This window comes from Euprymna scolopes, chromosome 31 (assembly GCF_053919585.1).
Source record: "Euprymna scolopes isolate OS-2025 chromosome 31, ASM5391958v1, whole genome shotgun sequence".
Classification (NCBI taxonomy): Eukaryota; Metazoa; Mollusca; class Cephalopoda; order Sepiida; family Sepiolidae; genus Euprymna; species Euprymna scolopes.
The window spans coordinates 32,999,264-33,014,564 of NC_136512.1; the positions used below are offsets into that span (position 1 = coordinate 32,999,264).

A 15,301-nucleotide genomic window follows, 5' to 3' on the forward strand; every position below is an offset into this window, starting at 1 on the left:
AATATACAGTAATGTATAAAATAGAAAGGATTATGTATGTTTGTATGTTGGCACAAAATATACAGTAATGTATAAAATAGAAAGGATTATGTATGTTTGTATGGTGGCACAAAATATACAGTAATGTATAAAATAGAAAGGATTATGTATGTTTGTATGTTGGCACAAAATATACAGTAATGTATAAAATAGAAAGGATTATGTATGTTTGTATGTTGGCACAAAATATACAGTAATGTATAAAATAGAAAGGATTATGTATGTATGGTGGCACAAAATATACAGTCATGTATAAAATAGAAAGGATTATGTATGTATGTATGGTGGCACAAAATATACAGTAATGTATAAAATAGAAAGGATTATGTATGTTTGTATGGTGGCACAAAATATACAGTCATGTATAAAATAGAAAGGATTATGTATGTATGGTGGCACAAAATATACAGTAATGTATAAAATAGAAAGGATTATGTATGTTTGTATGGTGGCACAAAATATACAGTCATGTATAAAATAGAAAGGATTATGTATGTATGTATGGGGGCACAAAATATACAGTAATGTATAAAATAGAAAGGATTATGTATGTATGTATGGTGGCACAAAATATACAGTAATGTATAAAATAGAAAGGATTATGTATGTTTGTATGGTGGCACAAAATATACAGTAATGTATAAAATAGAAAGGATTATGTATGTTTGTATGTGGCACAAAATATACAGTGATGTATAAAATAGAAAGGATTATGTATGTTTGTATGGTGGCACAAAATATACAATAATGTATAAAATAGAAAGGATTATGTATGTTTGTATGGTGGCACAAAATATACAGTAATGAATAAAATAGAAAGGATTATGTATGTATGTATGGTGGCACAAAATATACAGTAATGTATAAAATAGAAAGGATTATGTATGTTTGTATGGTGGCACAAAATATACAGTAATGTATAAAATAGAAAGGATTATGTATGTATGGTGGCACAAAATATACAGTAATGTATAAAATAGAAAGGATTATGTATGTATGTATGGGGGCACAAAATATACAGTAATCTATAAAATAGAAAGGATTATGTATGTATGTATGGTGGCACAAAATATACAGTAATGTATAAAATAGAAAGGATTATGTATGTTTGTATGGTGGCACAAAATATACAGTAATGTATAAAATAGAAAGGATTATGTATGTTTGTATGTGGCACAAAATATACAGTGATGTATAAAATAGAAAGGATTATGTATGTTTGTATGGTGGCACAAAATATACAATAATGTATAAAATAGAAAGGATTATGTATGTTTGTATGGTGGCACAAAATATACAGTAATGTATAAAATAGAAAGGATTATGTATGTATGTATGGTGGCACAAAATATACAGTAATGTATAAAATAGAAAGGATTATGTATGTATGTATGGGGGCACAAAATATACAGTAATGTATAAAATAGAAAGGATTATGTATGTATGTATGGTGGCACAAAATATACAGTAATGTATAAAATAGAAAGGATTATGTATGTATGGTGGCACAAAATATACAGTAATGTATAAAATAGAAAGGATTATGTATGTATGTATGTATGTTGGCACAAAATATACAGTAATGTATAAAATAGAAAGGATTATGTATGTTTGTATGTTGGCACAAAATATACAGTAATGTATAAAATAGAAAGGATTATGTATGTTTGTATGTGGCACAAAATATACAGTGATGTATAAAATAGAAAGGATTATGTATGTTTGTATGGTGGCACAAAATATTCAGTAATGTATAAAATAGAAAGGATTATGTATGTATGTATGGTGGCACAAAATATACAGTGATGTATAAAATAGAAAGGATTATGTATGTTTGTATGGTGGCACAAAATATTCAGTAATGTATAAAATAGAAAGGATTATGTATGTATGTATGGTGGCACAAAATATACAGTAATGTATAAAATAGAAAGGATTATGTATGTTTGTATGGTGGCACAAAATATACAGTAATGTATAAAATAGAAAGGATTATGTATGTATGTATGGGGGCACAAAATATACAGTAATGTATAAAATAGAAAGGATTATGTATGTATGTATGGTGGCACAAAATATACAGTAATGTATAAAATAGAAAGGATTATGTATGTATGTATGTGGCACAAAATATACAGTAATGTATAAAATAGAAAGGATTATGTATGTTTGTATGGTGGCACAAAATATACAATAATGTATAAAATAGAAAGGATTATGTATGTTTGTATGGTGGCACAAAATATACAGTAATGTATAAAATAGAAAGGATTATGTATGTATGTATGGGGGCACAAAATATACAGTAATGTATAAAATAGAAAGGATTATGTATGTATGTATGGTGGCACAAAATATACAGTAATGTATAAAATAGAAAGGATTATGTATGTATGGTGGCACAAAATGTACAGTAATGTATAAAATGGAAATGATTATGTATGTATGTATGGTGGCACAAAATATACAGTAATGTATAAAATAGAAAGGATTATGTATGTTTGTATGGTGGCACAAAATATACAGTAACAGTAATGTATAAAATAGAAAGGATTATGTATGTATGTATGTATGGTGGCACAAAATATACAGTAATGTATAAAATAGAAAGGATTATGTATGTTTGTATGGTGGCACAAAATATACAGTGCCATAAGATGTTTTACAAAGTTGTGCTTTTGTGATTGTGCCTTCATTGCTGTTATATTTTTTGGTAGATGCAAAAAGACTTTTGGGTGACTTTTTAGGTAGGGGTTAAAACAACTTTTGGATAACCTTTTTTAGTAGGGGGTAAAAAACTTTTGGGTAATCCTTTTTGGTAGGGATAGAAGACTTGTGCATAACCCTTTTTGGTAAGGGTAAAAAGACTTTTGAATAAACATTTTTGTTTGGGTTAAAAATACTTTTAGATAACCCTTTTTGGTAGAGGTAAAACCACTTTTGGATAAACATTTTTAATTTTTGGTAAGGAATAACAAGATTTTTGAATCCCAGTTTTTGGTAGGAATAATGACTTTGGACAAACTTTTCTGGTAGGAATAACTTTGGATATCCCTTTTCAAAAAGGGTAATAAGACTTTTTGGTATTTGGTAGAAGTAACAAAATTTTTGGAGAACCTGTTTTTGATCGGGGTTACTAGATTTTTAGATTACATTTTTTTTTGTAGACGTAACAATCGAACCATCATTTTTGTGATGACTACCAAGACTTTCAAACCACTCTGTACATTGTTATATTTCTATCTCTTGTTCTCATCCTGTCTTTCTTAGCCTATCCATCTCTCTCCTAGTTTCTCTCTTTACCCATATTTTCTTTATTATTTTTATTACTCTTTTCCCTCTCTTGACACTTACTTCACCATTCAATTTATCTAATAATTCATTTGAAATATTTTAACAAGTACATTTAAGAATTATTTTAAAGAATAATATTTTACATGCAATTCTGTTTTTTCTCTCTTCTTTCCAGTTCAATTATATGATTGATATTTCATGGTTAGTTCAACAGTATTCTCCAGAATTCAGGTAAGCTACTCTTTTGCATAAAAAACGATAAATTTTTCTATGTACAACCAAATTAAAAAGTTAATAGAATTTCTAGATTTAAAAAAAATATGCAATTATCCAGAATTCAATCTAATTAAAAAACAAAAATACAGAAAAATCTGTCATGGAATGAAAATGTCATATTCCAAAAATCATGTAAATTGATCAAGTAATTTTTTTTATATAGATTTTTTTTTTTTTTTTTTTCAGTGATTATTAGTGTACTGTAGCCTTTATAAGACTGATTTTAAAATCTTGCTAGTTTGAATTCAGTTGTCCCTTTTATTAAACATGGTAGATTAAGACAAACTGTTCTCGTTTCATCATAAAATTTGATATTCTTTGTAAAAAAAAAAAGAAAAATGAAACTACTTGATCAATTTATGTAATTTTTGGAATATGACATTTTTGTTCTGTGAAGGATACATCCATCATAAAAACATTTCTGTACTTTTGTTTTTTTAATTAGGCTGAATTCTGTACTTACATGAAAAAAAAATAGTTATCCGACGTCAGTGGAATATCATTAATTGATTACTTTTATTATTGGTTTTTTTTCGATGGCACAGAAACATTTTCTAGTTCCGTTTATTTTCAGTTCTTTGTTAGTTTGATCACATAAGAGTGGATGAGAATCCTTTAGTCGGTAGATGTGTAAAACTATTGCGTTGGCAGATGAAGTCTTGAAAAGAACAAAGAGGTTATTTTAATTTTGTTTTGTTGTTTCCATAAATGTGCAGCTAGAGACTGTGAATAAAGTCCGATCTTGTGTAACATAGTGTTCTGTTACATTTAAGCAAATTCTCAACTTCCACTTACTTTCTGAGGATAAAGAGGAATGACATCCCTATAGCTCGGTGGATTTTTGGTGTGTCGGATGTCTTTTATTAAGTATCCTATTTTATCATTTTATTCATAAGGATCTCCTTTCGCATTGTGTTCTGTAGTCCTGAACGTGCTGCCTCAGAATTGTGTGAATGAATATGTATCACCGTCACATTCTCAGAGTTACGTATTGGCTAACTATTGTGATGTTCCTAAGTTTTATGCATTCTCTAATTAGCTTAGTAGCCTTTGTCTTTTGATAACAATTTTATGACCATGGTTTCCATCCATCCATCCATAGCCTTGAGCCCCTGTAGGGACATAGGCCATCCACAACTTTATAGATGCTTTTGTAGTGAAGAGTTCTTTTTTCGGGGTGAAAGTGCTGGCCTCACGCCCAACCTTCCCAAAAGGTACATACAGCGTCTAGCCTTTCCAAATGGTCACCCATCTGGTACTGGCCAGGTTCAACGTTGTTTAACTTCAGTGATCTGGCAAGAACTGGTGTGTCAACGTGATTGTGCCGTACGTGACCATGGCTTAATAAAGGAAGAAAAATAATACAATGAGTTAAACTGCCAAATAAACTTTGCTCTATGTCCATCCAGTTTAAATTATAAAAGAGAATATTTTCAGCATCCCATCAGCAAGAGGTGTGGTCCTGAACGGTCTTCACACCTGCAGGGCCATAACATCCCTCCACCCAAGTTGTCTATTAATAACAGTTTTATGATTATAGCTTAATAAAGGGAAAAAAATTAAATAAACATCTTGTAAATTCATTTAATAAATATAAATACGCAATTCAATATTTGATAAAATATGAATATTAGATTTAAATATAAAGATGAATGAAAATCTCTTTCAATCACAAAATAAAAAAAAAAACATTCAGAACATCAGAAAGTTTCATCGAATGTCGAGCAGGCACAAGTAGTTCGCTCAAATAATGGCAATAGAGAGGTGCTGTATGGAAAATCCCATTTCTTTTTTTTTTTTAAGTTTAAATTCTGCTGATTGTATTTTAAGCTTCCTTCAGCCTTGACAGACTATAGATACCAACTGTAAAGGTGCCTGCACGTGAAATTTTTGTGGCAAGAGTTGCACAATCTCCAACCACACCTCTCCATCAACATTGTTGAATACCAGTAGCAAGTGGAAGTTCAGGACGACTGGAAACAATGCCGAGAAAAGCGGAAGTCACATATAGTGACTAGAATTCCCAAATGGTCACCCATCTGGTACTAACCAGGCTCAACGTTGCTTAACTTCGGTGATCTGATGAGAATCGGGGTATCAACGTGATTATGCTGTACTGATTGTATTATTTGTACAATAAATGTACATATTTTCTTTTTTCTTTTTTTTTTTTGTCTTTAGGAAGAAGCCTCTCCTGATTGTGCATGGGTTTACGGGCGCCGAACAAAAAGGCTTACAGCAGGATGCAGCTAAATTCTCCCATGTGTCATTATGTCAGGTGAGACAACTCTGTCTTATACTGTTTAGAACAATTGCTTCCAACTACTGTGCCATCGCAAAGATATGGGTGCAAAACAGCTTTCATATTGTTATAACTTGAGTTGTTTGCATTAATAAATACTCACACATTATTACTTTTGTGATATTGATGCCTAAATATCAAAAAGAGAAGAAATAAAAATGTATATAATAAATTGTTAGTTTAAATTTATTTAATTACTAACATGGGTGCCCCGCGTTGCCCGGGTATTTGGAGGTGTATGCTGAGCAAGAAAAGAAACAAAAAAAAAAAGGTCAATTTTTTAAAAACTTTGACCCCTATTATGACCCCTTAACATTTATTGTTTTGGGCTCAAATAAAGTTATTAAGTTAGATTCATGTCCAAGGAACTTATATCTAAAATTTCAAGTGTTTAGACCCCAAATTGTCGGAGGAGTTTGGTACGGTTCTCAAAGGTTAAATCGTTGAACTTTGACCCCTTAACAGCCAAATTTCTGTCCGAAAACTGATCACATAGATTTTCCCAAATCTCAGTACCCTGTATATCAAATTTCCAGTCTATAGACTAAAAATTAATGGAGTTATTGCATAGGGAAATTGTACACAGACAGACAGACAGACACAGACATGTTGACTTTTATAGATATATAGATTGGAATTTTTTGATATGAGTAATTTGTAATTTATTTACTTGCGGACTGTTATCCTCATCTTTTATAGTTGTTTCACGATGTTTCAGCCAACTATTCTTATAGGGTTCGTCAGGTGGTTAACTGCGACTGGATAGGAATGCTGAATCTCTTAACTGTATCCTCAGTAATAACCGCCTTCCATAATTGTTGACATCTCACCACGTTTTTGCGAACTAATCCTCTGGCCTGCTTTGGGTAGGATTGAAACCGCTATCCTCAGGCAATGCTTACCTGGAACCATAGAGATTCAATGTCTCTATCCACTGCGCCACGGGCCGTGGAGGGCAATCAAGGTTGATCACCTGACGAAGACCAGAAGAATAGTTGTCCGAAACATTGTAAAACAACTACTATAAAGATGAGGATAACAGTCTGTAAATAAATAAATAAATTAGTTGTTTAATATTTTGAATTTTCGGTAATATTATTATCGAAAATTCAAAATATTTAACAATTTGGTAAGCATTGTTAAATATTCATTTTTTTTTTTTGTGATAGGTGTGCTGCAAAAAAAAATACTCCATAGTATGTCGCTTTGTAAAAAAAGGTTGGGAATCACTGGTTCAGAGTAATGGATGTACTACATCCCCTTGACCCCAAACCCTAATCCCTAAATGCCACCTGTGGAATCGTTAATAACAATTCAATCCTTTCTGCAATCACTGCTTGTTCGGTATATGAACGCAAATCAAAAAATTTAATTTCAATCAAAACCAATCATATCTACTCAATTGTCATGTGGAAATTAGTAAAATATTCAAAAATTATAAAAAATGATAAAGTAGAAAATTAATCATTAATGAAAATAGGGGTTGAAAAAAAATTACAAAAGTTATACTTAAATAATAAACAGAATTTCCAAACTGAGTTACTTCCCTTGTATAAGTTACATTTCAAACATAATGGCGTCTCAACAGATCATGAAATCATCAGAGTACATGTTTTCTGTAATAATGTTATAAAATGTAACTTAATGATTAAGTAGATAACAAAAAAAACTCCTTCACTTTAATTAAAAAAATAAACTAAACTATTTTTTTTTTTCCTTTATGATGATTTATGTCTGAAAAATGGAATTACTAATGTAATTCTGTGATTATGTATAAATACTTTAATAATATTAGGTTAATGCAAAAGTTTTTGATGTTTTGTTGAAAGGGCATTTTAAACCATAGTAAGTTATTTTATGCATATTACTATTGCTTGAACATATCACCATGATTAATTTATAAAGTTTCCATTTCAGACTATTAAACATCATTCATATTTTTCTGCATTATTCTTACCCATGTTGACCTGAACAACCTTTTTTAGTCAACAGAAAGAGAACCATCTTCCATCATGATAATGCTCATCCTTACACGTCATTATTGATCCAAATATCCTCAAAAGAATTTGGTTGGGAAATCTTGCGGCATCCTGCATAATCTCCTGACCTAGCTCTCTTGGATCACCGCTGATTTTGAGAAGTACAAAACCATTTAGATGACCTTAGGTTAACATTACGAGAGGAGATTTAACAAGTTAGATTCATATTACATATCGAAATCTAAAGAATTTTACAAGCAAGGCATTTATAAGCTTTGCTGACAGATGGAATCGAGTTGTGTTATATAGTCGACTCCTATCATATATATATATATATATACATATATATATATGTTGTGTGTGTATTATTTAATGTCTTCATGTGCTTTGTCTTTTGTGTGTGTTTTATTTAATGGCCTGTGACTTGTCTAGCGTTCGTGGGTACGTATATTTATTACATAATTCACATTACATTTATAAATGACATACCTTTTGCTGCGTGGCCTTCTGTCTTTTGGTCGCTGTCTAGGGGATTCACCAACATCTTGGAGCTAGGTTCTTCTACAACATAGCATGCATGCAAGACAGACGCAAGATGACGTATGTTCTTATATTGGTTTATTTCACTCCCCAGCATCTCCTCTTCCGTAGCATGGAGTGAAATCAACGATCTCGAATTTGTGGTGTTTCTCTGCACCTATTTAGAGACCATCGTCCCCTTATGGGGAGACGTTTAACCCATCTTGCTTCCTCGGTTTCTAGGACCTAACTCACTAACTTACCCCAAACCGGAACCCGTGACACGTCAGATCTGGCTCTTGCTTGGCCTACTTCCAGTGCAATTTACCGATCACCCAGTTTGACTGATTGTCAACCTGACCCCTTGGCCTCTGCACCTGTATGCTTGCTTAAATCCGTTGCTTTCTCACGATTCAAATCTCCGCTGTTTAATTATCCCTAGACAGATAAATAGACAATAAATGCTTTCTACATGGCGTTGCCCGGTTGTTACCTTACATAAAGAGCAAAGGTGGTTGTTATGAATAAAGATTTTCTAATTTATATAATTTAGAAATGTAGCTAAACTGGTACTTGTGTAGATTGATGATCTTTTAAACCAACACATTTCAGATTAAAACATTATTTATACACATGTCGAAATTAGTCCAAATTTAAAGAATTATGAAAAATGATCCAAGAAAAAAAAAAACATCTACAATTACATTCATTAAAAATTTAAGTCAAGGGAGATAAGTCAGTTTGTCATACTTATTTGGTTGCACAATTTATGCACTTTAAAGCATAAACTTAATAAGTTGATAAATTCTATTTTAACTTGTAATTAATTTTCTGCTAATTAATTTTTCATAAATTTTTGGAATTTTATATTAATTTCGACATAACAAACAAGTATGTAATAATGCTTTCACCTGAAACACACTTCTTTAAAACGGTCATGCAAGTAACTTTTTTTTTTGTGTAAATTTTATTTGGAGACAACTGTAAGTATATCTTGAAAAAAATGTCTTGTCTTTTTTTTATTCAGGCTCGATTGGACATTCCTTATGGAACCCATCATTCGTAAGTGAGACCATTATTCGATTACTTTTTTCTTTCCTTTAACTGTTTATATGAGAATTAAAACTAGTGTTTTACATTATTTCTGTAACGAAAAGACTTGTATTTCACCACTCAAAGCAACTCTCATTATACATAATGTTTAATGTGACTCCTGATTATTTTAATACATATCTCCATATATAATAAAATGCCTGCAGAAATTCCCCTCTGGACCAAAGTATCGTAGGTTTGCAACAACAGATGCCACATTTAATACAGCTAGGTTAATAGCCACTATCTTATGTAACTTTCAAACACTTTTGCAGACACATTCAATTGTGATAATAAAATACTACATTACATCCGATGAGCAACACCATCACAATCGCGCAGTTAGAGAAAGAGGTACCTATTTTTTCTTCTAAATATTTAGTCCTACCACTACTACCAGTTGACATTGGGAGGAAGTCTACACATTCCACAGATTCTATGCTTAGGCAACCCGTAACTGGGTCATACAAACACATATATACCATTAACTTCCTCATATTAGAATCAAAAATTAATAAAGTTTCCCTCAGGAAATACTGCTGCCTCTGATAGGTTGTCTGTTAATTATCTTATTTCAAAATTAGATCATTCTAAACAAACATTTCAAAACATTACAATATGGCATCGCTATGACAAATATTGATTCACAGGCATCAATTTCAGTCAATAGACACTTAATTTCTAACATATAACAACAATGACTGATTGTTCCATCCCTTTTTACATAACTAATGACTGTTTACCTTCTCTGCTAACATAAAAACATACACAAACATATGTATAGTATCTAACAGTAAGTGTATCTTCTACAGTCTTTCTTTGTGTTTTTCAAATCAAACAACTTTCCATAATACATTCATAAATTTTATTGTTTTTTTTTTCTTTTTTTATTGGCAACTGTTTTATTCTGTTTTTGTTTGTAGGGTGTTATAAAAGTCTGTTTCTTTGAATTGGTGAACAAAAATATCTTTTGTTTGTGTATGGAAAGTTAGTGTGATATTTTTTAACGCCATAACCCAGTGTCGTTTAACACCTAACAAAAAATAATAATCTATTTTTTCTTTTTGCCTAATACATTTAAACGGCTTTTAAAAAGGTATTTTTTTTTTTCCACCCTAACCCAGCATAGTATAAACACCCCCTACCTCCCCATGTTAAGAACGTCTTCTGAGGTTTGGGATGTTTATTCTGAAAACAATGGCTTTACATGAGGGAGGTTGGGGGTGTTTATACTATGCTGGATTAGGGTGGGAAAAAATACTCTCTTGAACGGACCTGAACGAGACCCCCCCCTCCCCATATATTAGTGTTCAATCAATAATAATCCACTGAAAAAATTGGAAAAATCCGAAAGCCATTCTAAACATGGGGAGGTTGTGGGTGTTTATTCCAAAAGTCGTTCTTAGGGAGGAGGAGGTGTGATTTTTGTTCAGGTCCGCCCCCTCTTTCCCTTTTTTTTTTCTCCCAATTTTTTGCCTGTCTGATTGCTCTCATCTCTTTTTTTCTCACTCTGTATAATCTGGCGGTTTTCATCATTTGTCGGGCATTGCTGAGCGAGACTCCTGGAAAAACGGGATTTAAACTGCAGGAGTACCCATTAACTAATTTATTAGGATAAAACTTTCTTTTCTCATTCTGATTGCCTACGAGCGAAGGATGATGTTTACACAAAACATATATCCTACATTTTCATGAATAATTTTCACTTCCTTCTTTTTTTTTTTTCTTTTTTTTAAATATATATATATATATTCATACTTTTCGTCTTTGGACATTCATTATATTCTTTTTGGACATGCATTTAATGAAGCGCACTGTAATAATAATGTGATCATTTAGAAACCCATTACAAATGTGAGAAGGGGATAGTGTTTTGCAACTATTGCATACTTTCACAGAACAAATTTATAACAGATGCTGAAAAAAACCCCCCACTTCTCTACAGGATGCAATAGTGCTAAAAAAAATCAAATACAAATGTCATGAAACCAACTGTGGAACAAAAGTAGCGTTTTCAACGGTTAATTTAAAATTTTTTTGAACACTGAACTCTACCTAAAACGAAGACTATTTTTAAAAGTTTGCATTGAAGACAGAAGCTTTTAGCAGATAAGTTGTTTAATTGTGATATGTATTCTATGTTTTATTAGGTTTCAGTTTTTAATTTATATTTTTTTCTTTGATTTAATAGATTTTCTCGTCCATGAATGTACTCGTTATATCTAGCAAGTTGATTTTAAAAATAGCATGAATAGATTCCACAATGCTATTTATTTTCAGTTAGTGAGAGGGGGAATCTATCACCAAACTTTCCCTTTAACACATAAATATTATTTTTTTTTTAATAGGCAATGCATTGTGGATGTGTTATGGGCAGCTCTCGTTACTTTCGCTTCTCCTAATTTGTCTCTCAGTCCTCATTTTTAATGAGTGATTTTTCTGACAAAGGGAGAAGAAAAAGCTGTATTCTAGGTTAGCAGTATTTTGCATGAACAGTCGCCAGATATGTTGGAAATTTTCTGTTTCTATGTCTATCCTTGTCACTAATAAGGGTGCTGGAGGTAAACGTGTTATCTAAGCTGACGTTATCCGCCTGATAGTCAGAGACCCTGAACCTTGGATTAACCACTAAGGAGGCTGTCCTATCAGCAGGTGCAAAGTACTGGGGCTGTATTGCCATTTGGTGAATGGATTCTGGACAATGTAGTAGTTTCTGGTGAGGCTTCTCGATGCCATATTAGTGGGTAATTGTTATGGCTTTACCTTATGTGTTACAAAATATATATATATATATATATATATATATATATTTATTTTTTTTTTTCTTTGTTTCTATTTCTCCCTTATTTTCCCTCTCTCCCCTGCTGTAAGTAAGTCTGTCGACAAATCCCAAAACTCCATAAAAAGTTTCCAGAAAAAATACATGATTAAACCCAGATCTCCAACTTCCAACATAGACCCCCACCCCTACTACCATGTCTCCTTCTCCAACATCAGGGGTCTACGTTCCAACCTTCCAGAGGTTGAAACCCAATTACAGGAGACTAAACCAGACCTATTATTCTTAAGCAAAACTGGCATTGAACTGACTATTTTCCTAGATGAGTTCGTAATTAATGGATACTCTTACTTAACATCCAAATCTAACCCCCAAGATCGCCATGGGCATGGAATATGTGCCTACATTAAAGATGGCTTTCCATGTGGTAGGAAATTGCCAAAAAAGACCTGAAATTGCCCATATGTGCTTCCGAGTTGCACTTGCACACACTACTGCGTTTATTGTCCCCGCAAAAGCAGAGTTACTATCTTTAAGAGTGTAATTGACCACTTCCTATCCTTCGGCTAACCTGCATGTCTGTGGAGACTTCAATGTTCACAATGTGGAATGGTTAACTGACTCAAACAAAACATGATGAGGGGAGGTTCTGTTACGATTTCTCTATTGCTTATGACTTCACTATGATTGTTCATGAACCTACCCATGTGCCCAACACTGACGGTCTGTATGCAAGTCTCCTAGACCTTTTCTTCACAACTTGCCCTGAGCGATGTTCATCTTCCGTTCTGTCCCCACTGGGATCTTCTGACCACTCTGTTGTATCAGTTAAGGTAAAAACAAAATGTAATAAGTCCTCAAACATACCGCTCCATCGTACAGTATATTGATACTCTATGGCTGATTGAGATAGCTTCTGTACATTTATATCAGATCTTGCTCATACATAATGTTTTTGAAACACTAAAGCTTACCTTGTTTATTCTGTTGTTACCAGATCAGGCTGTCTGAAGATATCGGCTTCCTAACTTAATTGTATCAAACATTCATGATAGTGTTTTTTTTTTCTTTCCCTTTGCAGAACTCTCATCTTCTGCAAACCAAATGCAGAATCAATTTTTCTCTACAAACAACCAAACTAAATACCATTAATAAATATTCAGAGATATAAAGAACTTGAAGCATAAAAACTTTTTCCCAATGGTTTAACCTTGTCATAACTTTGATCCAAAATACCTAAACTAATGCTGTTAATATTAATGTTAATAATTATAATGACATTTTGGTGATGCAGAAGAACAGGCGACCCAAAGTCTGGCGGAAACGGTGTCAGATTAAAAAAATTGCATTGATATAAGTGTCCTGCTTATTAAACTTCCTGTTGTAGTTAAAAAAAATGATTAAATTGGTGTAAAAAAAAAAATATCGAAAAATTTTGTACATGTTTTTATTTTTAACAATATTTTTTACTTTGAAAATATTTTTATATATATTTTAAAAATATCTATTTATCAAGTAATACTTGATTGTATTTTGCATAAAATAATAAATAAAATGGTATTGTTTTACTGTTTTGGATTTGTTTTTAGTGTTATGAATATATATTACTTTATGAAATATTTATCGATTACTTTTTTTTAGAAAAAGTAGAATAAAATGTGAATAAAATAAAATATGCATCAAGTGCGCTTGAAACCAAATCACAACGTAATATTAGGAAAATAAATAAATGCATATTTTATTCAAATTAAAACAACGTTTCTATTGAACTCTCATTCTTGACGTTATTCTCACGTTACCTATGCACAGTTCAAACATTTCAAAATACAACCACCAGATACAACGCGTTGCTCTATACAGACTTCTTTCTCCAAATTTACAACATGGCAATAAAAAAGAAAAGGGGGGGGGGGAAGAAACAAAACAACACACTGAAGATGGAGTCTACCTCTGAAATATATTTGTGATAAATTTCAAACAAAATATTTGTTTATTTTCCTAATTATGTTGTGATTTGGTTACAAGTGCACTTGATACGTATGTTATTTTATTCAAATTAAAACAACGTTTCTATATTGAACTCTCGTTCTCGATGTTATTCTCGCGTTATCTGCGCACAGTTCAAACAATTCAAAATACAACCGCCAGATACAATGCACGGCTCTATACAGACTTCTTTCTCCAAATTTACAACATGGCAATCAAGAAGAAAAGGAAAAAAAAAAAGAAATAAAACAACACACTGAAGTATATCTCTGAAATATATTTGTGATAAATTTCAAACAAGTAAAATATTTGTTTATTTTCATAATATTACGTTGTGATTTGGTTTCAAGCACACTTGATGCATATTTTATTCAAATTAAAACGTTTCTATTGAATTCTCATTCTTGAAGAATAAAAATTTTTTTTTTTTTTTTTGTATTAATGATTTTTTATATAATTAAAATGTTATATCAAATGTGAAAATAACACTTAAGATGAGAACAGTAGTCCAAAGAATCCATTCAAAATTGGGGCAGTTTTTAAGATATGGAAGGAAGCATCAGCACGTGTTTTTTTTTTTTTATAAAGTTCATTTTTTTTTATAAAGTTCATGCTTTTTTTATTTTTGCTTCATTAACTGAATATTTTAATAGAATGTAAATTTTTTAAAGAAAAATATATTTGAAAATTGACTTACTGCAGTAGTAGCTTAAATTAAATATAACGCTGTATTTAAGAGATAGCAAAATAATTGTTTTTGTTTTTTAAATTTTCTGAAGACCTTAACCGCAAAACACCAGTTAGCATGCGTAGTTCTAATATTATTCCAATAATATTCTTTTTGAAACTTCAAAAGACTGTCAAAGTTTTGCGAAATAATACCACGTGATCAATTTCATTTTAGAGATATTTCTTTCAGAAGCCTTCCTTTAAAGAAGAAAAAGGTATATTGTTCTATTACTGTTTTACTGTTTAAATAATTTGACTTTGCTCGTTTTTTTTTTTTTTTTTTAAGAAAATATAAGTTGAAAAGAC

General features: G+C 31.5%; 1 protein-coding gene across 2 annotated transcripts in view; it reads left to right on the forward strand.

Annotated features, from left to right (window-relative positions):
- The window catches only part of LOC145255684 (tyrosyl-DNA phosphodiesterase 1-like), a 94,316-nt gene that overhangs the window by 49,426 nt on the left and 29,589 nt on the right, over positions 1–15,301 (forward strand). For both annotated transcript variants that reach the window (XM_080114248.1, XM_080114249.1), the window contains exons 5-7: positions 3,509–3,564; positions 5,791–5,887; positions 9,437–9,471. In XM_080114248.1, the coding sequence (XP_079970374.1) occupies positions 3,509–3,564; positions 5,791–5,887; positions 9,437–9,471 (188 nt within the window). The remainder of the gene's footprint in view (positions 1–3,508; positions 3,565–5,790; positions 5,888–9,436; positions 9,472–15,301) is intronic.